At 58.3% G+C, this 25,927-nt stretch overlaps 1 protein-coding gene across 5 annotated transcripts; it reads left to right on the top strand.

Annotated features, from left to right (window-relative positions):
• The first annotated feature begins 700 nt into the window (after positions 1–700).
• On the top strand, positions 701–25,436 carry TNKS1BP1 (tankyrase 1 binding protein 1). 5 transcript variants are annotated; one of them, XM_047690493.1, is made up of 12 exons: positions 702–851; positions 3,822–3,930; positions 4,956–5,584; positions 7,036–7,107; positions 11,319–12,782; positions 14,679–16,810; positions 22,360–22,726; positions 22,930–23,080; positions 23,192–23,328; positions 24,102–24,259; positions 24,417–24,489; positions 24,976–25,436. In XM_047690493.1, exons 2-11 carry the CDS (start codon positions 3,837–3,839, stop codon positions 24,475–24,477), a joined length of 5,265 nt encoding a protein of 1,754 aa, XP_047546449.1. In that variant the 5' UTR covers positions 702–851; positions 3,822–3,836; the 3' UTR covers positions 24,478–24,489; positions 24,976–25,436. The 5 variants fall into 5 exon arrangements, with proteins under 5 accessions (XP_047546450.1, XP_047546449.1, XP_047546446.1 ...); XM_047690490.1 differs by having other exon boundaries at positions 4,956–5,589; positions 7,038–7,107; XM_047690491.1 differs by having other exon boundaries at positions 718–869; positions 4,956–5,589; positions 7,038–7,107.
• Positions 25,437–25,927: the final 491 nt, after the last annotated feature.

Genomic DNA, 25,927 nt, shown 5'->3' with positions numbered 1-25,927 from the left:
GAGGCAGCTTCTGGCCCAGCCCTTAATCACCTGTGAGTCAAGGGTCTTGCACGAATTTAGATAATGGAATCAGGATTGACCAGCCTCCTTGCGGTGCGGGGCAATGGAAACCCGAGCCTGGAGACGAGACAAGGACGACGAGTGGGCGGGGTGGACGGGGGTGCAGGAAAGGTGTGGAGTGTGGACGAAGCTTTTGTTGTGGGGGAGTGGGAGGAATTTACGTCCAGGAAGGGGACATAGCAAATAAGTGAGGACCAGCTAGCGAAGCAGAGCTAACAGTCGTCCTCAGGTGGCTCCACGTCGGAACTCATACACGTGGAGCGGCCACGTCGCGTGCGTTCTCAGGTGTTTGCCACAGGAAGCCTTTCCAGTCCGCCACGGTGACCTTCTTTCTCGCCGTGACTCTATGGTGCTGCAATCAGTGCCGGCCGCCGAGCACGAGCGGGCTGGCCTCAGGCAGCCTCTCTAGGCAGTCGTCTCGGTGGCCATTTTGCCCGAGCGTTCTGAGCCGCGGAGTTGCGTCAGTTTCGCCTGGGTCCGAGCCCCGGACAGGCCCTTATTTGCAAGACTCATAAATAATTGAGTAACCGGGGTGCGCCTATTTGCATACGACTCGGCTTGTTCTGTCAGGACTTCCCACTCCCGTTTTCCACCGGCTCATGGATATTCATGAGGAGCTCTGGGGGCGTGGCCATGGGCGGAGTTAGGGGCGGGGCCCCGCCGGGACTCGCAGTGGCTTGGTCCCGCGGTGACGGCGGTGGCGGCGGCGGCAGCGGCTGTAGCGGCAGCAGCGGGGACTGGCGTCGGGGCGCAGAGCCCGAGCCGAGCGGAACCGGATCCCGGGGGAGCGCGTGAGTGCGCGGGGGCGGGTAGGAGGGCGAAGGAGGGGGCGGGGTCCGGGATGGGGGCGGGGGAGAGGCATGGAAGGAGTGGGAGCTATCCTGCCCGGACCTCGGGTTGAGGTGGAGGTGGGGGTCACCAGGAAAGTTTGCAGGGGCCGGGGGCGCGGAGGAAGCGGGGGTCGCGGGGGAGCTGGCGTGTGTGCGCGGGGGCGGAGGTTGCACGGTCTGGAGCTCGTGCTGGCCGAGCTAGAAGAAAGGGGGGAGGGGGCGAGGGCTTGAGGCGGGGCCGGGGGCGGGCGGAGCTGCTGGAGGGACCCCCGCCTCCCGCTCCCCGGGCCCGCGCTCGCCCCCTCCCCCGGGTCCCTCGGCACGCCCCCAACCACCCTAGTCCGCCCCCACCCGGTCCGCGTCCCCAGTCCGTCGTCTGCTCGCCGGCTGCTTCACAGCCAGCGCAGAGGTCCTCCGGTTCTGCCGCCGCCGCCCCCTCCTCCTCCTCCTCCACCCTTTTCTCCTCCTCCTCTTCGGCTGCCGGCGTCCCCTCTGTGTCCAGAGCTCCCCACTGGGCCCCTCCAGACGGCCCCTAGCCTGGGGCTGTTCCGTCTTCCCGTTGGCCCTCCCTCCTCTAGCAGTTTACGTGCTGTCCCCCGCCGACCTCTCTGGCCCTGGATCCGGCCCGAGATCTAAGGGTCCATAGGGGCGACTCCGTTTGCGCCGATAGCGCTCAGAGCCCTCCCCCCCCCTCCCCCCGGCCTGGTGCTGCCCAACCTCTCCCCAGCTCTTCTGGCGGCCTTTGCTCCCGGGGGGGTCAGCTAGTCTCCCCCTGACTGTTCGGGGTCAGGAGTGCTCAGTGCTGCTGCGATTTTACATCTTTTGGCTACGGCCTTGGTCACCTGGGTTTCCCGGGCTGGGGCCTCTGAGCTTCTGCAGCCCCTCTCACCTGGGGAAACTGAGCCCCCCACTTCATTGCTGCAGCCCCTCATACTGCAGAGGTGCCCAGCAGGCCTCCAGGTGAAAGGGTTTTCCGGTTCTGGACCAATTTGTCCCCATTTCTAACCACCCACACCATGTCCCTTGAAATAATGTTCAAGGACAAGGAAACAATCTTGTGTTTTTTAAATTTTTTTTTCCCTGGCGTGTGCCCCTCCCCCATGCACTCTCGGACTGGCTCTGCACAGTTATCACCCACCCACAGCCAGCAGTGCTCCCTTGTAGTTGGCTGACCAAGGAATTGACGGTCCTGGGTTTCTCTTTATCCTCTTCGCGGTTTCTCTTGTCTGAGAAGCAAGCTGGGGCAGGGTCAAACGTGAGGGGTGGGTGGGTTTTCCAGGGTTGGGCCCCAGGGGTCCTGTCTCAGGATTTGGCACAGTCTCCCCAGGCCAGCTGGAGTGGGTGCTGAGGAACGCACTCCCCTTGCAGGTGGAGAGGCTTGGGTTGTCCTTAGGGCTGTGTGCATACCAGGTGATGGGAAAACCTCCTCCTGCCTTTGGAATGAGAGGGGCAGGTCTCTGGAGCTTGGGGGTGGGGGGGGGGGTCTTGTGGGTGGGATGGAGCCAGAATGGGAACTGAGGAGGTGGTGGAGTGTCTGAGGAGCAGGTGACAAGACTGGGGCCCACAGGAGTGAAGGAATGGTCTGGAATGCTGGCAGCCTGTGGCCTGGGGAGAGGAGGAGGTAGTTAGTTACCAAGGATCTTAGCTCATTGGTGACACTGAATGGAATCATGCTAACACTGGCCAACATTTGCTGGCTACTTTTTACGGGTTAGGCGTTGTGCTGTTTGTATGCACCGTCTCACAGAGGCCTCCCACTAGCCTCAGGTACACCGTTTTTCACGTAGGGAAACTGAGGCTTAGAGATGTAAGCAGTGTGCCTAAGGTCACCAGCTGGAAAGTGGTAGGGCCACTCAGCATTTGAATCCTGGTGTATGAGACCACAGAGCCCCTGCTACATACAGATTTAGAGAAGGGGCACCGTCTGGTACCTGCCATAGGGCTGTGTTGCTTGGTTTAAAATTTCTTCTGTCCCCCTCCAAATCCCTCAGGCCAACCCTGAGCTGGCAAGTGATGCCCAGTATCCTCATTTTGTAGGCTGTGGCTATTTCACCCCGACTGCCTAGAAGGGGGAACCCCAGGGAGTTTTTCCCCCAAGCCACCCCACCCCCCGGATGTTCTCAAGTCCTGTCCCATTCTCCCAGCCCAGGCCTGGGCCGGCTCCTCCTTCCTCTTGGCGAGGCTCTGGAAATCCAGTGGGAGGCCATTGCTATGGCAACAGGACTAGGCCCTGGCTTTACCTCATCAAATTCCAAGCTGAAGCCAAAGTGATTGAGAAATTAAAGAAAAAAAAATGTATTCCAGATGTTTACTTTTTATTCCTTATTTTTCCGTGTTTGGATGAGACAGCTTGGAGGGAAGGCGGGAGTGGGGCAGGGATGTGGAAGGAGGAGGGGGAAAGAAGGGGGAGAGGGAACCACTCCTAGCTGCAGGAGGGGGGAAGGAGGGTGAGCGGGAATGGGGAGGCAGGCGGTGGGGCGGAGCCCCAGGTTGGGGAGGAGCGGGTTTTTCCCGTCTCCCATGAGGTGATTCACGGAGAGACCTCAGACTTCATGGCCCTCTTGCTCTGCGCCTGAGTAGATACCTCAGGCAGCGCTGCCGGCTCCTTGGGTAAGTGGGGTGTCAGCTTGCCAGAGGGAGCAGCGGGCGGGTCCCTGAAGCTCCAGGACTTCGGGGTTAGGAGCCTGGAGTTTAGAGAGTAGTCTGGGAAGAGTGGAGGATACAGCTGCTGGGGACCTCCCTTGACCTTCCCCAACCCCCTCTGAAGTTCCCGCTTCCTGTCCCACACTCTGTCTCTGCTAGAAGTAGGAGACTTCTCTCAGCTAAGCCTACTGCCAGTGCCCAGCCCCTTTGCCTTCTCAATCTCTGTCTCTCCTCCTGGGTCTCCAGCCAACCAGCTCACAACCTCTCTGCTCCCCAATTCTCATGCAGGTTCTGCCGCATGTGATGAAAGTGTCCGCTCTCAGGGAAGGCACAGCCATGGCTTCCCCACCGCCCCGGGAGATGGAGGAGGAGCTGGTATCTGCTGGCTCGGAGCCAGGTGCCTATGGGTGCAGGGTGGAGCAGGGTGGCTGGGCGGAGTGTGGGAGGGGCAGCAGCTGAACCCCAGCTCTGTCTTGGAGGGGGTGGGGGAGTGAGGGCAGGGGACATGCTGAGGATATGCAGGATGAGTTATGAAGGTTGTCCGCTCCTCATGAGACCTTTCGGAAGTGTTTGCGATCCTAGATCCCCAGCAGAGGAGAGCAGACTCTCTGCTAAACCATGTGTTTAGCGGGGGAGGACAGTGAGGTCTTGGGGAGAAATGGCCTGCATCTAGGGGAGGGTTTGAACCCAGGCCTCCTGGCTCTGTCTAGACTCCTTTCTTGGGCTGAACCCAATGAGTGGGTGATACAGGATTCTATGAGAAGAGCCGTGGACATGAGTAATTCCAAGTCTTTTACTTGGCATTGAAATGCCTTATGTAGAAGGTAGGTTTCTGGTCTTGTTTTTTTTTTCCTGTAGCAGATTTACTTCTGTTTGGCTTAGGTCAATAGTAAGTTTGCATTCCTGATCACACGGCAGATGACAGCAGGGTGGTGGCCTGGGTGTGCACTCTGGTGAGCGGGGTGGTGGGGAGACAGAGTGGGGAAGCTGAGTGTCGTTTACTATGGGGTGATGGCATAGTAGAGTATCATGTCAGAGGAGAGGACTGGACTGGGGACATGGTGGCCTGGCTGCTTGATGTGGGCAGGCTGGCATCTGTATATTGGCTCTTGTTCATTCATTTGTTTGTTCATTTGAGAAGAACACGTGCGAGGGTGCAAAATGGGGTACAAGGAGAAATAACATGCCAGCTGGGCCCTTAGGTAGCTGTAGCTTGTAAGGGAATTGACTAACATTTTTGAAATTTGGAGTTGGGAGAAAATGCTTCTGAGATGTGTTGAAATCAAGGAAGGCTTCCTGGAATAGGTGACATTTGACTTAGACCTAGAAGGTTGTGAACATTCTGAGTTCTTAGGGTGGGAGATGAAGTTCTGCTTCCTGGTTCTTCTAACAGCTCCCCAACCAACCCTTTCCTTTTGGTAGGTGACCCTCGGGCTAAACCTCCTGTCAAGCCCAAACCCCGGGCCCTGCCTGCTAAGCCAGCCCTGCCTGCCAAGCCTAGTCTGCTGGTGCCTGTTGGGCCTCGGCCTCCCCGGGGTCCCCTGGCTGAGCTGCCTTCTGCCCGGAAGATGAACATGCTGGCAGGACCCCAGCCCTATGGTGGCAGCAAGCGTCCCCTTCCCTTTGCACCAAGGCCTACAACCGAGGCCTCTACTGGAGGAGAAGCCACTCGAGAGACTGGAAAAGAGGAGGCTGCGAAAGAAGAGGTGACCCCTTTGACACCCCCAGCCCGATGTGCTGCCCCAGGAGGTGTGCGGAAGGCCCCTGCCCCCTTCCGTCCAGCCTCGGAGCGCTTTGCAGCCACCACAGTGGAAGAGATCCTGGCCAAGATGGAACAGCCTCGGAAGGAGGTCCCTCCCAGCCCTGATCGCCTTTGGGGCTCCCGCCTCACCTTTAACCATGATGGCAGCTCGAGATACGGCTCCAGGACCTATGGTGTGGCCACAGGTCCCAGGGATGAGGATGGTGGGACCCTCTCCAGGGGATGGTCCCAGGAGGGGCCAGCAAAGTCTTCCAGCGAGTGCCAGGAAGAGTATCACAAGACCCCAGAGGAGAGGTAAGGGGTGGGAGGCAGCCTGGAGGGACACGGTGGGTAGCGTTATCTGGGACTGTGACCTTCACGTGTAGGTTAGTTCAGGTTAGTGTTCTGTGAGCACAGACGGATCGGTCTCAGTCACAAAACACTCCCCCTGTAGACGGTTTCATCGTTAACGATGTTCCTTTTATAATTGTAATGCTGTTTACAGAGTGGATGAACGTTCACGGCGGCGGAGTTCAAGTGTAGCACGGGGAAGTTTATTTTTAGGTCTTTTTATACTGAGAGTTGAACTTTGCCTCATTTCATCGACAGCCATGCTAGTTAGCGAAGAGAACATTAGACCTGTTTTAGAGATGTGGAAACTGAGTCTCTAAAGTGACTTTTCAGGGTTCCTCAGCACGTACAAGACAGGACAGATTTGAATTTAGGTCTCTTTGAGACCACAGCGTGTTGTCTTAATGGCTCCCACCGTGGGTGGAGCGGCGTGCAGGTGCTGGTGTGCCTCTTGCAGGGGAGCCGGGTGGGGGGTGGGGGGGGTGGCAGTCTGCCTGCGAGGAGGAGTCTGATGGACCAGATAAGACGTGAGCACACCGTGATGCCTGGCCAGCGAGCGGCAAGGCGCAGAGGCCACGGCCGGGTTGTAGACTGTTGTGTAGGCTTCCCTTCTTTGGAGTTGGTGCCAGTGTAAAGGGAAGGTTGGCCAGGAGGTACCCTTTGGGGTGGTGGGCACTGGGCATTGGAGGAATAGGCTCCCCTCCGCCTCTTGCTGCTCTGAAGGGCAGGGCTGCTGTGTTGTGGGCTGAGCCCCAAGCTGAAGGCCTCTGGCCCTACCCTGCCCTCCAGCCTTGCCCTTCTCTCACCTGAGCCTGCCTGCACGGTCGGGGCCCCAATTCCCCCTTCTTTGTTCCAGGCTTCTGGGAGGTCACACCCCTGTCCCCGGTCTGCTCTCTGGCTTCCTCCCCTTCCTTGCTCTAAACAGAACTTAAGAGGAACAACTTCAGCTTTGGAAAATCACCCCCCCCCCTGCAATCCTTCAAGAAGTATTGGCAGGGTGGCTGGGACCAGCTGCGCTCTCCCTGGCTGGAGGAGGATGTTAACCCCTTAGGGACTAGGGGCAGGAGGAGTTATCTTTCGGGGAACCAATGAGGGTTCTGGGTATGCAGGGTGCTTCTCCTGAAGGAGTGGGTTGTGGGGGTCATTTAACCCTTGACGTGGGGGTCATTTAACCCTTGACATGTGGGAAGGGAATGGGGACTGTCTCTCCGGGCACTTTCTCTGTGAAAACTGCACAGCATTTTAGTCTTCAGTGATTCCAGGTAGGGCTCACTAATAAATGGCCTGGGGCAGGGGGCTAACTTTGGGTGGTGGTAAAGTCATTTATGCAGACTCTTGATCCACTCTCCCCTTGTCCTCAGTGAGGGGCTGCTCCATTCTGTGCCTTCATTTCCTGTCTTGTTCCCTCACAGGAATGCCCCTTTGGACGTGGCCTTCAATGGTGACGTAGTTCAGCCAGCCAGCTCGGACCCACCCGCTGATGTGAGTTAGCCTCCTGTTACAAATCAGAATCCTAGTATTGTCTTGTATTTTTTAAATATTTTATTTATTTATCTGACACAGAGAGAGACAGCTAGAAAGGGAACACAAGCAGGGGGAGGAGAGCGAGAGGGAGAAGCAGGCTCTCAGGGGGCCTGATGCAGGGCTTGATCCCAGGATCCTGGAATCATGACCTGAGCTGAAGGCAGAGGCTTAATGACTGAGCCACCCAGGTGCCCCAGATTCCTAGTATTTTAGAGCTAGAAGGGTCACATGAGATCATTTGTGTAAGCTCATTGTAGTTTAGATGGGGACACTGAGGCCTGTGGAGGACTCTGATGTGGACTCCTTGTGGAGCCCGGGACTCCGATTTCTCGACTCCCAGGCCAGTGTTCTCGATCACTGCGGTGGTTAGGTATGGTTCAGGCCGTGAGACAGGTTGTTACGAACAGTTACAGTATCTATAACTGATGAGCTGTCTACCCGGATGTGTCGGACATGTCGCAGGATCGGTGACTAACTTAGTCGTGATGACTCGGGCTAGTGGGCGCTCCTGGTCCCGTGTGAGGTGTGCCGATGCCACAGCTCACCAAGGTTAGGTGCCCATGGGCTGAAGCAGCCTCTGAGGTCCCTGATTCCACTGTTCTCCCTGGCTGGGCTGCCTTCTTGGGGTTTTGAAGAGGGGGGTTTCCTGTTTCATCCCCACTGTTCCCCACAGCATGCTGAGAGGGTAGTCGGGCTCACTCTACTTTTCTTTTCTTTCTTTTTTTCCTTTAAAAGATTTGATTTACTTATCTGAGAGAGAGAGGGAGGGAGAGAGCAAGCATGAGAAGGGCAGAGGGAGAGAGAGAAATAGACTCTTCACTGAACAGGGAACCAGATGCAGGGCTCGATCCCTGGACCCCAGGATCATGACCTGAGCCAAAGGCAGACGCTTAACCGACTGAGCCACCCAGACGCCCCGCAGCCTGGTTTCCTACGTAACTGATATCCCTTCTTGCTCACAGAGCCCTTGCTAGTCATAGGCTGTTTCGTCTTCCCCACAATGGAAACCTGACCACATTCCCTTGTCCATCCAACAAATGTTTGCTGAGCACCTGCTGTGAGCTGTGTGCCGGGGACATAGCAGAGAACAAGGCTCACACTGTCCTGCTCTCAGGGAGCTCACCTTCTAGTGCAGGGAAGCAGACACGAGCACAGGCCTCCCTGGGAACCTACAGATGTTGTGTGTCAGACAAGTGTGGGAGACCTGTAGAGGCAGAGAGCTCTGGGCTGAGGGTAACCCGGGGAGGCCTTGCCGCGAAGGTAAGGGAGTGAGCTGCCTGGGTGTTTGTACAGAGGGAACTGTAGGTTCAAGGGACTTGGCACCTTCCTGGCTGGGAAGCCAGGAATCCTGGATCACAGTCAGAGAGGAAGCGGCTGTGTGCTAGCGAGGTGTGACAGGTGATGGGTCAGATGGCTTGGAGCCTCACAAGGCACTGGAAGGGCGTGGGCTCTGGGGAGAGGAAGAAGCCATTGAGGGCTGTGGAGGAGAGCAGTGACGTGCTGCTGGCATAGTTGTAAAGAGTCTTGTTGGTAATAGGGAGCTAAGAGCAACAGCAAGGGCCAGTTGGGGCATAATCCAGGTGGGAGATGATGTGGCTGGACCCTGGGGGCCGACTCTGGTGGGGTTGAGAGGTGTGATGTGGACGGGGTTTCAGGTGGCTTGCTAGGAGAGTGAGCTGGCGTGGGGTCACAGATGACGACAGGGCGTTTGCCCTGTGCAGTGGAAGGGTCGGGTGACCATTTGCTGGGACGGGGACTGGGAAGGGTGAAGCAGGGTGGGGGGATATGAGGAGTTTGCTTCTGGATTTGCTGATTTGAGATCCCTCTTAGACATCCAAATGGAAACATGGAGGCGGGGACAGCTGGGTAGTTGTTGGCATACAGGTGGCAGTCAAGATGCCTAAGGTCACCAGGAAGGTTAAGGTCACCAGAGATGCAAGAGTGGTAGAGAGGGCAGAGGGCCCTAGCCCCTGGCATAGCAAGGGAGACCTGGAGGGGATCGGGGATGGTGGAGTCCTAGAGGTCACACGGAACCAGCCCCAGCTTTGGGGCTGGACCAGGGTGTGATCCACTTTTGGATGCTGCTGCCAGGTCAAGGCAGGTGAGCCCCGGGAATGGGATTTAGCTACAGGGAGGTCACTGGTGACCTTGACAAGAGAGTGAGCTGGCATGGTGAAGGGAAAAGGCTGTTGGGAGTGGGTTCGGGAGAGAATGGAACGAGAGGAGCTCTCTGGATAGATTAATGAATGTAGGCAGCAGGTTCAGGAAACTGAGTGGTAGCTTCAGACAGAGGTGAGGTCAAGACTATGTTTTTTAAGATAGAAAAAATGAGAGCAGCTTGTGTGCTGATGGAAATGAGTTGGTAGAGAAGGAAAGATCTGTGATGCGGGAGGGAGAGCTCTGAGTGGGGACAGCTTATGAGCATAGAAGGGGACTACAGTGCTTGCGCTCACGTGCAGGTGGTGAGGTGTGGGGGCTGACAGCTGAGGCCAGAGAGCATTGCTTGGGAGTGTGGGCAGGGGAGGGAAGTTTTGGGGGACCGCTGGGCACTCGAGACCCATCTGAGGTCCTGGAGGTTCAAGTGAGGGTCAGGCTGTGGTGAGACCCAGCCTTCTGCTTGCTTGCTCTTCTCCAGGCACATCCAGCCCCAGGTGTGGCTGCAGGGCAGGGAGGTGGAGATCTCGGATGGGTGGGTCACAAAGTCAAGAAGAGATCAAGGAACAGAGAGCCAGGATGCAGAAGTGTTGCCTGTGTAGCCATTGAAATCACTCCGGATTATGATGGGTGGCTAGTGCTGGGGAAGGGGGCTGTGATCTGGGACCGAGGGCTCTGCAGGAGGCACTGCGGGAAGGGTTGTGGGTGGTAGGGTTTAGAAGCGTGTTGTTGAACACTGGAGGTGTTTTTTTGTTGTCTTGTTTTTCTTTAAGATTTATTTATTTTAGAGAGAGAAGGGAGAGAGCATGGTGGGGAGGGGCAGAAGGAGAGGGAGAGAGAGAACCCCAAGCAGACTCCCCACTGAACGCAGAGCCCTGTGCGGGGCTCAGTCCCAGGACCCTGAGATTGTGACCTGAGCCGAAATCAAGAGTTAGACACTCAATCTGCTGAGCCACCCAGATAGATGTCCCCCTATCCAGAGTTTTGTAGAGAGGAGGGAGGGTGGAGGGACTGGAAGGGGCCTTGAGAAGAAAGCAGGACCTTCCCCTGCCCAGGTTGAGTCAGGGATGTGAGAGAAAACACTGCATTGGAGAGTGTGGAAGGAGAAGTGTGAGCCCCGGGGAGGGCAAAGGTCAGAAGGAGCAAGGCTTCCTTCATTGTCTAGGGACCGGCCAGGTGGACTGGCGGGATGCGGGGATGCCAGGTGCTTGGTTCCCCCTCTGCCTCTTCCTCCTCTTCCGGACCTCTGTCCTGTAGCTTCCGTTATTTCTGTAAGTTTTATCCCAAGAGGCCATGTGTACAGATCTTATTTAATTCTGACCTAATTCTTTGAGATGGATGTTGTAGCCCCAACGTACAGAGGGGAGAGCTGAGGCTCTGAGATCCCAGTGACCACCGTGGGCAGGGTGTATGGCTTAGGAGATGCAGTGCCTGCGACTCCAAGGCCTGTGTTTTCATGTCCCTTGGTGACATGAGTGGTGACATCCTGAGTGAAGGCCTGCTTGCCTCCTGGGGTAGTGGATAGTTCCGGGACCTGTGGACACGCCTCCCTGTAGCTGCTCCGCCCGCTGGTGGTCTGGCCTCACCCTGGGCTGGCAGACCTGCTCGAGCAAACCCCCGCCCGCCCAGATGGCAGATTCCCCATTTTCCCTCTCCCTTTGTCAGGCCAGGGTTCTTGACCCATGGACCACAGACCTTTGATCCAGAGATGAGCTCTGGGGTGGGTGGGAGGAAAGATAGGAACCACTTGGAATGGTATGAGTGAGGCTATGCATGTTTTCTGGCGAGAGGGCCTGGGGTGGGTCTTGAATCTTAGAAGCATAAGTTACCGTAAATCACTTTTGGCGTAAATCACTTTTGGCGTCTTTTCTAGCTGTCGTGAGAGGCCCGCCTTCCTTCTCTGGTCTGTGGAGTGAGAGTGCGAGAAAGCAGCTGACCTGGGGTCTTTGTGGGGCTGGCAGGGGCCTCCTCCCCAGCTGGGCAGTGAGTAATGGCTCTTGACCTTTCTCTTGCAGATCTCCAAGTCCTGGGATCCCTCAAGTCCAGGCCCTGCCTCAGAGAAGGGAGGCTCCACCAGCTCAGGCCTCCCCGCTGAAGCCTCAGGCCTAGCCCCTGGGTCTCCCCGACCTTGCTCACCTGATGAGGGGTCTCCCCGACCTCACTCACCCAAGGAGGGGTCTCCCCAACTTCACTCACCCAAGGAGGGGTCTCCCCAACTTCACTCACCCCAGGAGGGGTCTCCCCGACTTCACTCACCTGATGAGAGTTTGCCCTGCCACTCTCAGCTTCCAGAAGCCCAGAGACCTGTGGTTTCTGGGCCCTCCCCCTGCCTCTCTATGACCCCAGCATCCCCAACTGTAACCCTGCCCGATGAGGGTCAGAGCTCCTGCTGCCCCCCAAGCTCAGGGCTCCCTGTGGTGGAAGCCCCAGAGGCCCCCACACCTGGCAGTCCAGCCTTTGAGAAGGTCTCGGGCCCGGATCAGCCCCCAGCTACCTCTGCCCAGCCCCTGATGGAGGGGGGTGAGTTGCTGGATCTTCCTCGGACGTTTCCATCTGGGGATGTGGTGGCCCAGGGTGACCTAGACCGTCCCATCGGCCTGGCCCAGCGCCGATTTTCTGAAGGTGTGCTCCGGCCTCCTGGCCAAGACCAGGAGAAGCTGGGGGGCTCACTGGCTGCCCTGCCCCAATCCCAGGGGAGCCAGTCTGCCCTGGATCGTCCCTTTGGGAGTGGGACAGAGTCCAACTGGAGCTTGTCACAGTCCTTTGAATGGACCTTCCCTACGCGGCCTTCAGGTCTAGGGGTGTGGCGTCTTGACTCCCCGCCTCCCTCCCCCATCACTGAAGCCACTGAGGCCGCCGAGGCCGCCGAGGCTGGTGACTGGGCTGCATCCAGCAGAGAGGAAGGGGTGTCCCAGCAGGGGCGAGGGGCCCGGTCAGCTCCAGAGGGACCAGGAAGGCCTGGTTCCTGGGTGCAGGTGGATGATCCGGGCATCTCCCCAACCCAGAAGGCGGATGGGGAGAGTCAGCCACAGTCTCCAGTTCCCCTCAAGCCCTTACCAACACCAGGAGGCACACCTGGAGTGGCCTTGTTGCAGGCAGAGGAGAGGTATGAGGAGCGGGAGCCCCTGGCTGGACAGGAGTCCATGCTTCCTCTGGCCACCAGGGGGGCCGCTCTGCCCGTCCTGGAGCCGGTCCTGGGGCAACAGCAGCCAGCACCCCCCGACCAGCCCTGTGTCCTCTTTGTTGATACCCCGGACCCCCAGCAGGCATTGCCTGCTGAGGAGGAGACCATGACCTTGGTCCAGGCTGAAGCCGCCCAATCTAGGACAGAACGTCGAGACCCCTGTAGCGTGTCCCCCGAGCCTGCAGGCCCTGACAGCAGCTCCCGCTGGCTGGATGAGCTCCTGGCCTCGCCACCACCTAGTGCAGGCAGCACAAGGCGGGGAGCTGGATCTGAGACCCCGACAACCTGCTCTGAGGTAAGGATGGGGGCACAGGGAGGGCGGGGGGCCTTGGGGTGGAAGCCAGGGCTTGGGTGGGCTTTCTTCCAGTGTGTGGATTTTGTGTGTCAAGAGCTGGGATATGACCATGAGGCAGGCCCCTAGGGCTGTGTCCCTCCCAGACTCACTGGCAGAGCTGGGGGACCAGAGGCTATGGGCCCGTGGGAGCTGTCCCGCTAACGTGCCTTAACCTCTGAGCTTCAGAGACCTTTTATGATAAGACCATTTGCTTCTTAGGGTCGGACCACAGGTAAAACAAGATGTGCAAAGTGCCCAGTGCTTGACCCACACTGAGTGTTCAGTCTGGCTTTACCGATGGGATTGTGGAGGGCAACCTAGCACAGACATTCAGTGTGTGGGCTCTGGAACCAGACTGCCTGGGTTCCCTGCTCTTTGCCCACATGTGACCTTGAATGAGTTACTTTTCTGCGCTTCGGTTTCTGCGTCCGTAAAATGGGGGTGATGACGATGAACTCTTCCTCACGTGGCAAAGACTAGAGAAGCCGTAAACACTAAGGTCGGCACAGAATTCATCATGAGTATCTAGGAAGTGTTGGCTTTAAGAATGCCCCTATCCTTGAGCTCAAGACTGGCCTTCTAGGCAGAAAGCGGAGGCCCAGAGGAGGCGGAACCTCGTGCGGGGTTACCCAGCTTGTTGGTGGTTGGGCGGCGGTCAGAGGGCCAGTTCCCTGGCCAGTGCCCTTTCCCCTGCCAGGCTGCTCGGAATTCAAGGGCTGGGTCCAGGTGGTTTTTTGAAATGTCTTTTTCAAGGCCAGCCAGGGCCGGTAGGGGCGGGGCTGGAAGCAAGGCGGAGCCAGGCTGCCTCTAGGGGTAGGGGCGGAGAGGTGGAGGAGGAGCAGGAAGGAGTTAAGACCCGGTTGGCTCCTGGGAGGTGTGTCTGTCCCGGGCTGTGGGTGACTCAACTAGCTTCTGGGCGGGGCTGCCAGAGCGGCAGCTGCCGTGGAGGGAGCTGGGGCCAGCGCCAGCGGGAGCCAGAGGGAGCCAGAGTCGTTGGACAGGTCCGGGCGAGGGGAGCGGCCCAGCCCTGTCCCTGCGCCCAGCCGCACCCAGCAGCCCGGGGCGGGCTGGGGGCAGGGGCCATGGCCGGGCTTGGGGACCGGGAGCCCAGCATGTCTGTGTTGGAGAGGCTGTTAGCCAATGCGGCACTGAGGGATGAGGCTGGCCGGCTCCGCGGCCCGGAGCCCAGGGCTCCCCTGCCTGAAGGAGTGAGTCGGGGTAGGGGGTGCGGGGTGCAGGGAGCCCTGGGCTTGCTTTTCTCCCATGGCAAGAGGCTGTTCCTCCTGTCTTCTCCAGGGATGAGGCGAGGGCTAGGAGGTCTTTCTGGGAAGGGCTAGGCAGAAGGGCGCTTTTCATAGGGAGGAAGGGGTGAGTAGGGCCAGGGGCAGAGTCATACTGTTCCTTAGAAAGGAGGTTGTGGAGGGCCTTTGAGTCTTGATTGCTTCTAATAGAAAGCAGACACCTTTCACAGCCCTGTGAAGACCACTCTAAGCTGCCTTTTGCTTGGCAGTTAGCTGAGTGTTGCCCAAGGGCTGTAAACATGACCATGGGATCATTGATTGTCCCTATCTGGTGCCCCTTTCAAGCCAGGCACTATGCTGAGGTTTGGTTTAAACCATCTTGTTTAATTCTCTCAAACCACTCCATGCAGTAGGAGTTCTTCCCATTTAAGGGTGAGGACCCTGAGGCCCAGAGTGGTGAAGTGTTTTGTTCAAGGTCACGCAGCTGGGATCTAAACCCAGGCTTTCTGTTGCCAGAGTGGGGCTCTCAGACACTGGGCAGTGCTGAGTCTCATTCTGGACTCCCACTGTGATGGACTCTAAGCATTGTTTGTGTCTTTTTTTTCCTGATTCCTAGGGACTTCTTGGCTGGGCCCAGAAAGATCTGCAGAGTGAATTTGGGATTGCGGCAGACCCACCTCCCAGCAGTTTTAGTCCTTCCAGCTGGTCCCAGGACACTTCTCAGAACTACGGCCTCGGGAGTGCAAGCCCTCGAGGGGACCCAGGCCTTGGAGAGGGAGACTGGACTAGCAAGCGTGGGCAAGCAGCAGGGGAAGGGAGTGCCAGGGAGTGGGCCAACAGGTGTGGCATTGGCCAGGAGGACATCGAGGTCGCCAGCCGGGATGGGAGTGGAGTGTCTGCCCCGGGGGGCCTTTCCACCCAGGACCGGGTGATCGGAACACCAGCCCAGCTTGGTACTCAGCAGAGTCAGGAGGCGGATGTTCAGGACTGGGAGTTCAGAAAGCGGGATTCCCAGGGCACTTACTCCAGCCGGGACGCGGAGCTCCAAGACCAGGAATTTGGGAAGAGAGATTCACTGGGTGCTTACAGCAGTCGGGATGTATGCCTTCAGGACTGGGAATTTGGGAAGAGAGACTCTCTGGGTGCTTATGGCAGCCAGGATGTAGATGAGCAGAGCCAGAAGTTGGGGAAGAAGGACCACGTCGGCAGGTACGGCAGCCAGGATGCAGACGGGCAGGACCACGTTGGCAGGTACGGCAGCCGGGATGCAGATGGGCAGGAACAGGAGTTTGGGAAGAGAAATTCTTCACTCGGCACCTTTAGCAGCCGGGGTGCAGAGCAGCTGGATCAGGATTTCGGGAAGAGCGCCTGGATGAGGGACTACAGCAGTGGCAGCCCCCAGGACCGAGGGTTCGGGATGAGAGCCCTGAGTGCCGGTTTCAGCCCCGAAGAAGCCCAACAGCAGGACGAGGAGTTTGAGAAGAAGGTCCCGAGTGGTGGAGACGGTCTGGGCGAGACCAGCAGGGAGGCAAGCCAGCCTGAAGAGAGAGAGTCAGGGAGCCTCTTCAGCCCCAGCACCTCCCAGTCCCAGGACGGGGCACTGGGACAGAGAGACCAGAGCAGCTGGCATGGTGGCGGTGCCGGCCAGGAGGCAGGGGGCCAGAGGCCGGCCGATGCTGGCCAGGAAGACAGGGAGGTGGGCCGGCGAGGCTGGGTGGACAACTTCAGCCGTGGTGTTGTCCCCCAGCCGGAGGCCACCTTCAGCCCAGGGCAGCGCGATTGGAGCGGCGACTTCTGTGTGGGGGCCTCTGAGAGAGGCCTCCAGTTCGGCATCATCGGTGATGACCGGGCGGGCAGTGCTGTCCTCAGCCCTTCTAGCCAGATTGCCGGTGGCCACTTTGTGCCTCCGGAGAAGACCCCGGCCGGGCCTGTGGACTGGACCGACCAGCTGGGCCTCAGGAACTTGGAAGTGTCCAGCTGTGTGGCCTCTGGGGGCTCGAGTGAGGTCAGGGAGGAAGCTGTGGGACACATGGGCTGGTCAGACAAGCTGGGCCTGAGAGATGTGGACCTGGCTGGCCATTTGGAGTCTGGAGGGTCTGAGGAGCCCAGAGTGATTGGGGTCGGGGAGAAGGAGGACTGGACCTCCAATGTCGGGGGGAGGGGCAGAGATCTGGCTGGTGTCGGGGAGGTAGGGAGCCCCAGCCAGCCCAGAGAGAGCGGCGTGGGACAGACCGACTGGTCGGGTGTGGAGGCTGAAGAGTTCCTTAAATCAAGGGAGCGTGGGGTGGGACAGGCAGACTGGACACCAGACCTCAGCCTGAGGAGCATGGCCCCGGGGACAGGCTGTAGCCCCAGAGAGCTTGGGGCAGGCCAGGTGGACTGGGGCAGCAGTCTGGGCCTAAGGAATTTGGAGGTGCCGTGTGACCTAGAGTCTGGAGGTTCTCGGGACCCACGGGGATGTGGAGTGGGCCAGATGGACTGGACCCAGGACTTGGGTCTCCAGGACGTGGGGCTTTCGGGGGCCCCAAGTGAGGCCAGGGAGCATGGGGTGGGAGAGGTCAGCCAGTGCCCAGAGCCAGGGCTCAGGGACCACAGCGCCTTGTCCCCGGGCCTGGAGGCCAGAGAGCTGGGGCCTGGAGGAACAAGTGGGCCAGAGACCCAGGGTGAAGGCCGCTCCACCCCTTCCCTGGAGACCCGTCCTGAAGATCCTGGGATGGAGACAGGAGAAGCCCCTGGCTTTGGAACCAGGTAAGGGAGCCCCGTCCCTGGGGTGGGGCGGGGGGAGGAGTGGCAGCTCTCTGAAACAGTGCAGCCTTTTTTAGGAGGGAAGAAACCGCTTTCCCCCAAGGACTTGTAGGGTTTTTTAAGTGGAGTGTGATACACATATAGGTGGATTCTTGTTTTGAAGATGGGGATGTTTGAGGTGTTGTTTGTTGCCCATGCTTTAGGCTTTCTTGGTGGCTGTGTATCACCACTGTGCTGGAAGGGTGTGGCTCCCATCTTCGGGGTGGATCACTGCACAGCATCTGTCCCGCAGGTCTCTTGGCCCAAAGCCGAGGGGCTTCCTGGGCCAGGAACATGGATGATTTCACAGGCGTCGGCAGGAGGACTGGGCTCTGTCCACTTGGCCTGGGCTGCTCCAGGTTAGGAGTGGAGGACAGTGGCGCTTGTTGTTTCTTGCAGAGATTAGGAACTTAGTGCTTCTTGCCTGCTCTGTCTTCAGGCCCAGAAGAGCAACAGTTTAAAAACCTAAAGGTCATAGGGCTCCCCACCCCATGATCTTGGCCTCCGTGCACAGAGTGACTGAAAGGGAACTTTCCAGAGGAACAGACTAGTGGTTTTACGAGCCAACCACGGCCTGTCTCAGGGATTTTTATGTTCTGGAACCAGCTGAGGTGATCTCACACCTGGAAAGGGGGCTAGAAAGACGTTGCGTCTGTTCTGTTAACATTTCTTGTTGGTTGAGATTTGGTGTTATTCTATTGACTGGGTAGAAAGTTATAACTTTCAGAAGAAGCTACAGTGGGTGCCTGGGTGGCTCAGTGGTTAAGCCTCTGCCTTTGGCTCAGGTCATGATCTCAGGGTCCTGGGATCGAGCCCCACATCGGGCTCTCTGCTGAGCAGGGAGCCTGCTTACCCCCCTCTCTCTGCCTGCCTTTCTGACTACTTGTTATCTCTCTCTGTCAAATAAATAAAATCTTTAAAAAAAAAAAAAAGAAGCTAGAGCTTCTCACTGGGCAGTCGAGGGAGAGGGGAAAGGGGGGCGTTTTGAGTGGGGGCCGTATGGTGAGTGGAAGGAGTTGATGGTAGTGGCAGGGGGGTGGGACGGACCCGGAAGGGTCTAGAGGGAATGGTGGAGGCTGTCAGCCAATGGGTTGGGAGAGGCATTGGGTGAGGAGAAGGAGCGAGAGAGAGAGAGGAAGGCGGGCAGAGCGCAGGGAGGTGCCTAAGGCTGCGGGTTCACAGGATGGGGAGCCTGGAGGCTCCTGGGATCTTGGACGAGTTCCTGGACGTCTCTGAGCCTCACTTTGTAACGTTAGCCTCAGGAAGCTTTCCCATTCCTAGTGCCCGGGACCCTGCTCTGCTGGGCCCACTGCTCCGCTGCCTCCCTTACCTCGTTGTCCTTCTCAGCTGCCCTGTGCTGTGGAAAGGGATTTTTACCATCTCCAGTCTGCACGTAGACAAGGGGTGTGACCTGCTTAAGGTCACAGAGCAGTGCTTTCTGGCTGCAGCGTCCTAAACGCTGTCCGGTGTGGTCACAGTGCTTGAGAGTCTTAGACTGCCAAGGAGTGGGACCCCTTGGTCTGCCTTTCCCCTCTGCTTGGGTGGCCCTTGAGAAGGACAGAGCAGGAGTATCTTTCCCTTTGTTCAGGACCGGGGTGGGGGCTTCCAGGAGGCGGCTGGACCGGCTTGGGGAAGAGGAAGAAGTTAGGAGTGGAGAAGGAGTCCTCAGCGCTCAGCCTGCTGAGCTTGTCTCTAGCCTGCCTTTAAGACGCTCTTGGTTTCTGTGTCATCAGTCTGGGGAAGGCTCCGGACTCTGGCCACGGAGGAGACCTCGAGTGTTTGTGCACGAGCACGTGCTGGCAGGTGAAAGCACAGGAGTAAGGAAACCTGTTGACCTTTCTCTAGGGCAAGGTTTACCAGATTTATTTGACTAATGTCCAAGAAGCTGGTGTTCTGGGCATCTGACTTAGGGAAATTCTACGCCCTGGAAAATTGCTCTTGATAGGAAATTTTGGAGGTTCCCCTGGGGAAGTCCTTGAGGATAGCTCAGAGTAGTCTGGGTTTAGGTCCATCTGCCAGGTTTGGGTCCTGATTCAGCCACCACCTCTGTGACCTTGGGCAAGTTCCTTCTCTTTCTCAGGGACTCCTATTTCTTGTCTGTACCTCGGGAGTAATTTACTCCCCCTACTCATAGGGTTAAGAGTTGCGGACACACATAAAGCGTTAGAAACCTGCCTGGCATGTGGTGATTGCTTAAAAAAAAAAAAAAAAAAAAAAAATGCTTGCTACTTGTAATTGTATATGTTTGGCCAATTTGCTTGGATCTGAGCTGTCCATAAAGTGAAGCCCATGGGGACATTTTTGTCACATCTCTGTGTAGGACAAAGGTATCCCTGATGGCAGGAGGTCCTTGGCTGGAATGCTGTCCAGCATAGTTGTGATAAGGACAGCATGGGGGTAGGTGGGTCCTGGAGAGATCAGGCTCCTTCTTTGTGTCTAGGGCCACCTTTTCCTCATGGGAGTTGCTCTCTTGGTTCCCCCGAGAGCTCATGGACTGACCTCTCCTCTCTATGGCCTCCTAGTCATCTTCTACCCCTCCCCTGGACCCCCGTGACGTGGAGACCTCTCAGTCATTTTGGGGTCTTTGTGGAATTTCCACAGAGGTCGAGGCCAGCCCCCTTATTTCATGGGTGGGGAAACTGAGGCCTAGGGAGGCAGTGTGTCTTGCACAAGGTCCACAGCTGGCGATTACAGGCTCCTTCATGTTCCCTTGGGCCCCAGCTTTGCTGTCATCTCTCTGGGCACATTTCCTGTGTCTCTTGGTCCAGGCCAGCTGCTGCTCCTTCAGGCACATCATTCCAGCTGTAGGCCTAAGCCTCCCTCATTTTGGGTCTTGGAGCCTTGAGTACCAGCAAGCTGATTGTGTGCACATCTGCTTCATGCCCTTCCCCAGCTCTGTCCCTGGAATGGCGGTGGGGGTGGGGTGGGCTTGGCTCAAGTCCTGACCCTCAGGAGACCCTAAGTCCAGATGGGTGAGGTGTGTAGATGGTGCAAGACAGGGCAAGTCCCCAGGCCAGGAACCTATGTTGGGGATGATGATGATGATGATGATGATGATGATGATGATGATTTTTTAAGGGTTTTGTTTATTTACTTGACAGAGATCACAAGTAGGCAGAGGGGGGCGCAGGCAGGCTCCCTGCCGAGCATAGAGCCCAATGCGGGGCTCAATCCCAGGACCCTGGGATCACGACCTGAGCCGAAGGCAGAGGTTTAACCCACTGAGCCACCCAGGCACCCCAATGGTTATTTTTTAAAAAACAGATTAAAGAGAAAAAAAAAGATTTATTTATTTAGAGAGAGTGTGTGTGGGCATGAGTTGGGGAGGGGCAGAGGGAGAGAGAAAATTCTCAAGCACACTCCCTGCTGAGTGTGGGACTGGACGTGGGGCTCCATCCTAGGACCCCCAAGATCCTGACCTGAACCAAAATTAAGAGTTGGACTCCACTGACTGAGCCACCCAGGTGCCCCGATTATCCTAAAAACTTACAAAAAATGGAGCACGGTGCTAATGGGTGTGCTGGGCACACATTTCCAGCTTGTTACCAACAGACTCCGTGAAGAATGGGTCTTCTGTGGTCCCCGTTTTGCCAGGGAAGGAGCTGAGGCTCAGAGTGGACAAGTACACGGAGCCCACATCTGTGCCGGTGGCCGCACCCAGCACAGGTTCCTGACTATGCTGCTCTCCTGCTTCCCTGCTGGGGAGGAGTTCGGCTTATAGGTGTTCTGGGAGCTCAGAGGCAGGCAAGCTCTCCTGAACTGGGGTTGAGCTCCACCAGCAGGGGCGATGCACGCCTCATTCCCCAGTGCTCTTTCCACCCTCCCCTCGTGGTGGCCACCCCTGGGGCCCACTGAGCTCATCTGCTGCCCTCTGCCCACGTGGCTGGGAGCCCAGCTTGCTCTGGGTGTGGATCTTTCCATCCACCCATCCGCTGTTTCACATCCCCTTAAACTCTGCAGGCCAGCCCTCGGCATTGTGTCTGCCCCACCCCAAGGAGAGGCCGTGGGCTGGGTGGGGGTGCCACCCCTGCCCCCTCCCTCTGGTCTCCCTGATTTTAAGCTGCAGGGTGAGCTGGCGTTGGCTCCCATCCAGGGCCGCTCCGTTCGGCTGCCTTGCTGCCATCTCCGCCTCCTCCCTCCCTACCCAGAGCGCTTTCATTTCCATCTGTCAGCAGCTTGTGGAAGGACAGACTGACACATGTTCTCTCCTGCCCTCCCCCCTTCCGCCTGCTACTGACTCACCTGCCCAACTCCCTTCCCCTTCCAGTCCCTTTGGCAACTCTTGAAGGCCTGGTTTCCGGGCCCTGGCCCTGCCAGCCTTTCCCACGCTCGCCCACCCACCCGCCGCCCTGCGCGGCATCAGTGTGTGTGGGGGGGGTGGGGTGGGGGGGGGGGCTCTGGTGTGCTGTGGGGGCAGGGTCCTACTGGGTCCTTGAGGGAGGTATATGGTGTGTGCAGGGTGTGTCCCTACTTCAGGGGTGGCAGCTGGCCAGTACACCAGCTCGCATTGTGAGGCGTGTGAGTAGTGTGTGTGCTGTGCCGCGTGTGTTCGTGTAGAGTTTGAGGGACCGGCGGGCAGGAGATGCACAGGCTGTGTTGAGGTGCAAGGTGACCCAGCCTCTCAGTGTGTAAACATTTGCTTAGTCTCGCTCCTCCTGGCCAGGCCCTGGGTGCAGGTGCTGGGGACACAAAGGCAAAAGGGGCCCGTTTTTGCCCTTGAGTTGTTCACAGACAGGCTCTGAGGCAGGGACTGGTCCAGGTGGGAGCCCAGGGCGTGCAGGGCTGCAGAGGGGAGCGGGCCAGAGGGGAGCGGGCCAGCTTCTGAAGAGGAACTGAGCTGCAGGGAGAGTGAGTGGAGGGGCAGTGTGGGAGCTTTCCAGGGGCAGGAACAGCTTGTCCACACACACGGCGGTCTGCGAAGGCCCGGCCTGTTCGGGAGTCCCTGGCTCTTTCATGAACCTGGGGCATGGGGAGGGCTGCTGTGGGGGCCGAAGGCCCAAGAGCTTGCGTGGCCAGATGGGCCAGTATCTGGCTCATCCTGGGGAGGGTGACCACCTGGGCAGGTGCCCCTAGAAGGGGACTGTTGATGGCAGCCCCCAGCAGCCCCGTAACAGTGTAGCAGTGTAGCAGTGGTAACAGCTGCTGTTAGTGATGGGTACGCGCTGGGGGCTGGACACTGGGCTTTGCGCTTTGGTTGCCATTCCATTTCCCAGTGACTCTAGAGTTAGAGGAGCCCAAGGCTTTGGTAGGTGGAGGGACTCACCCAAAGCCTCAGTAAGTGGCGGACCTGGGATTTCAACCTGCCAGGCTGCCTACCTTGTTCCCTCCGTGCTGTGCTGTACTGGGCCCTGACTATGTCTTTTAGGAAGGTGTCTGGGAAAGCCTGGAAATGTGGGAGAGGGAAAGGGTGGGGAAAGCGGGGGTGGGGGGGCATGGATACTGTGGAGTGGGCTTTGTGGGAGAGAGATGGGGCTTCACGGGTGACCTTGTGCTCTGGTTGGTCTCCTTTGCAGTCTTGGCGGGTGCCCGGCCCGCTCCCCGCCCTCTGGCTCCCAGGGCCTGCTGGAGGAGATGCTGGCTGCCAGCAGCTCCAGGGCAGCAGCCCGTAGGGAGTCAGCAGCCTCGGGCCTCAGGGGCCTTTTGGAGGAGGAAGGAGCCACAGCAGGTGCTGACCAAGGGGAGCCCCTGGAGCCTAGCGGGGACCCACTGCCTTCCTGGAGGCCGCAGCCGGATGGTGAAGCCAGCCAGACAGAAGAGGTGGATGGCACCTGGAGTCCTTCAAGGGTCGGGCAGGGCGAGCAGGGCCCGACACGGCCTCCTCGGCGGCCCCCCCAAGGCCCTCCTCCCCGCTCTCCCAGTCAGGACTTCTCCTTCATTGAGGTCAGTGCAGGGAGAGCCCAGGCCAGTGGTTGTGCTGTTGAGGGGCCTGTGGGTGATGTAGCTGGAGCCTCGGCCCTCGGCCCTGAGCCATGTCCATCGCGGGGGCAGGAAGCGAGTCCAGCCCGCTGCTGTTGAGGGCTCCTGCAGGATGGGGCAGGGCCACGGGACGGCAATGGCAGTGACGTTGCTGTTGTCCCGAGCAGGACACCGAGATCCTTGACAGTGCCATGTACCGGAGCCGTGCCAACCTGGGGCGTAAGCGAGGACACCGGGCCCCGGCCATCCGGCCCGGGGGCACCCTGGGCTTGTCCGAGGCCGCAGACTCAGATGCACACCTGTTCCAGGACTCTACGGGTAGGGACCCTGTGTTGTTGGGTGATGTCCGTGGCGCTGTCTGGGAGCCGTGCAGGGGAGGGCTGGTCGGGCTTGCTTTCTGTGCTGAGCCCCCTCTCTGGGCCCTTGCAGAGCCACGAGCTTCTCGGGTGCCATCTTCAGACGAGGAGGTGGTGGAGGAGCCTCAGAACCGCCGGACGCGGATGTCCTTGGGCACCAAGGGGCTGAAAGTCAACCTCTTCCCTGGCCTGAGTCCATCAGCCCTAAAGGTAGCATCTGATCCTTCAGCCAACATATCAGCCTCTAGCCACCTTGCGTCCAGCGTTTTTTTCCGTCTGTCTCTCCACCCATCCCTCCATCGCATGGGCCCTTCTTCCCATTCCTCCTGTCATTTTACTCTCCATTGAGGGGCCTGCTGGCCTGTGCTGTGTGCTTAGTGGGATGGAAGGAGTAACAAGGCCTTGTGTCCTAGAGCCTCATGTGGGGCGGAGGGCAGTGGGGGGTGGGGACAGAAGCCATGTCTCTGATTAGCTCTGGTGGAGGTGGGGGAGGTGCTTAGGTGTCACTGGGGAGGTACAGATAAGGGCTAGGCCTGTTGGCGGGGGAGGGGAGATTATTTCTTAATGGTCAGATGATGTGAGATGGGAGGGTATATTGGGGAAGGCCTCATGTAACTATTTGATCTTGGCTTTGAGGCATATGTAGGAGTTGGCTGTGGATGGTGGGGTGATGACAGGGAGGTGTTCCTGGCAGAGGGAACAGAGTGAACAGACACAGGGCTGGGAATTCACCACTGGCTTTGTCCAGCTTAGGTAGTCTTAATTCAGTGTAGCAGAATCTACCTGAGCACCCGCTCTGTGCCGAGTGTGGCTCAACTCGTGGAGGCTTATTTTCAAGTGACTTCCCATCCATCTGGGTGAAAGGACTCCAGAGGGGTCTTTGCTGGGTTCTGGGGGTGGTGTACTCTTGGGAGAAGGCCTTGTCCTCTGGGAATCCTCCTGTTTGTTCTTCTGATGTCTCTGTGCTTGGGTTCGTCTCCCAGGCTAAGCTGCGCCCCCGGAACCGCTCGGCTGAGGAGGGGGAGCCTGCAGAGAGCAAGCCGAGCCAGAAGGAGCCCGCGGTGCAGCGTTCCAAGTCCTGCAAGGTCCCTGGGCTGGGGAAGCCCCTTGCGTTACCTCCTAAGCCAGAGAAATCCTCAGGGTAGGTGACCTCGACTGGCCTCCGTGGGTGGGCCTCAATTAACTGTGTGAAGTTGGCACTTCTTCTGGTTGGAGGGTGGGTTTCCCTCTGCACCAGTTCCTCACTTTGTTCACCTTTCCTGAGGTTTGCCTTGTGACCTTTGCTCTGTGTCATCTAGGTCAGAAGGATCATCACCCAACTGGCTACAAGCCCTGAAGCTGAAGAAGAAGAAGGTCTGAGAAGTCCTCGAGGTAAGAGCGGGTTCCTGGGCTGGGGCTCTGTCTGGGGCTCACAGGTGAGCAGGGCCTGACCTAGAAGGTTCAGGAGACCCCGTACCACCTTCTAGGCCTTTTCTGTCCCCCTTTCTCTCTGAGGCAGGCCAGTAGAGCTAAGCGCTAGGAACTGATGGGTCCCTTGGCTCCCCTTAGGTTTTGTCCACAGAACAAGGTGTTGTCTGGGCTGGGATGGAAGAGGAGGAGGGCTTTCATCTTGCCTTCCTCCCTGGGCTCAAGGACGGTCCCCATGTGCTCCTGGCTCCATGGCTGGCCCGAGTGGGGTCAGCCAGTCCTTCTGGTCTGGGACCCCTTGAGGTACTAACCAGGCTCAAGGGCCCCAGGTGGGACCCTCCTACCCCTCAGCTCAGCTGGGGGAGCCGGCCTGGGAAGCCGAAGCTGAGGCGGGTCCTCTGTCTGCCATGGTGTCCCCTCCTGACCTCTTCCCTCCCCTCCCCCTTGCAGGTCCTTCCCATCTGGCAGTCTCAGGCAGTGCCCATTCCTGTGGGGTCCCCGGCGAGGAGATGGCTGGAGCCCCACCAGGCCCCAGGCTGCAGCCTCTGTCCCCTTCCATGTCTGAGGAGCGTCTGGGGAGGCACATTTATGCACTTTGTATCCCCTCCCTTCCCAACGTTTCCCCCCCACCCTCACCCCCTTCCCTCCTGACCAGATTCAGGCATTTGTGGTTGAAGGTTTTGGTCCCTCCTCCCTCGCTCTCTTCACACCTCCCTCTCTGCTTCCTCCTCCAGCCTCCCTCGGGTTTTCTTTTGATACCAATTTATAGCATTTTTTATAAAAGCCTTTGATTTTTGTAATGGGCGGAGCCCTGCCCCAGCCCAGGCCTCCCTCCGTCCTGCCAGGTGCCCCCACAGAGACCAATTACATTTTGCCACTTGAAACAATAAAGTTTTTTGGGAATTGGTGCTGCCCAGGCTGTGGTGTGTGGTTCTGGCGCCCCGTCCCCCGTGCAAGGCCGTCGGGGGGGCTCCGTGTCCCTGAGGAGGGCGTACTGGGGACAGGAGGCAGACTGCTGATTCAGACCAGCCCCAGATCCCACTAACTGAACACACAAAGGGTTATTTTCCATTCACGGCGCGGTCCAGGGCGGGTTGCTGGTGGGTACGGTCTGTGCCTCGCAGTTGTCAGAACCCAGCTTCTTCCCTGTGGAGGCTCGGCTCTCTGCAAGGGCCTTGGAGTCCTCTGAGGACCCGTGGGAGACCCTTCCCACAGGGACCGCGGGATGGGAGACTCTTCCATGGGCCAGGGTTCAATGCACATTCCTGGGCCTGCAGGGGGGATGCTTTGGGAAGTGCCGTTTAGCTGTGTGGCCCAGGAGCCCCGGGTGCTGGTGGAGAGTCAGCCCTTCTTGCTGGGGAGTTTGGCTTTTGTGATCTCTAAGGGCCCTTTCCCCGTGCAT

This window comes from Lutra lutra, chromosome 10 (assembly GCF_902655055.1).
Source record: "Lutra lutra chromosome 10, mLutLut1.2, whole genome shotgun sequence".
Classification (NCBI taxonomy): domain Eukaryota; kingdom Metazoa; phylum Chordata; class Mammalia; order Carnivora; family Mustelidae; genus Lutra; species Lutra lutra.
Note: the sequence above shows the minus strand (reverse complement) of the source record. Positions and strands in the feature narration are given on the sequence as shown.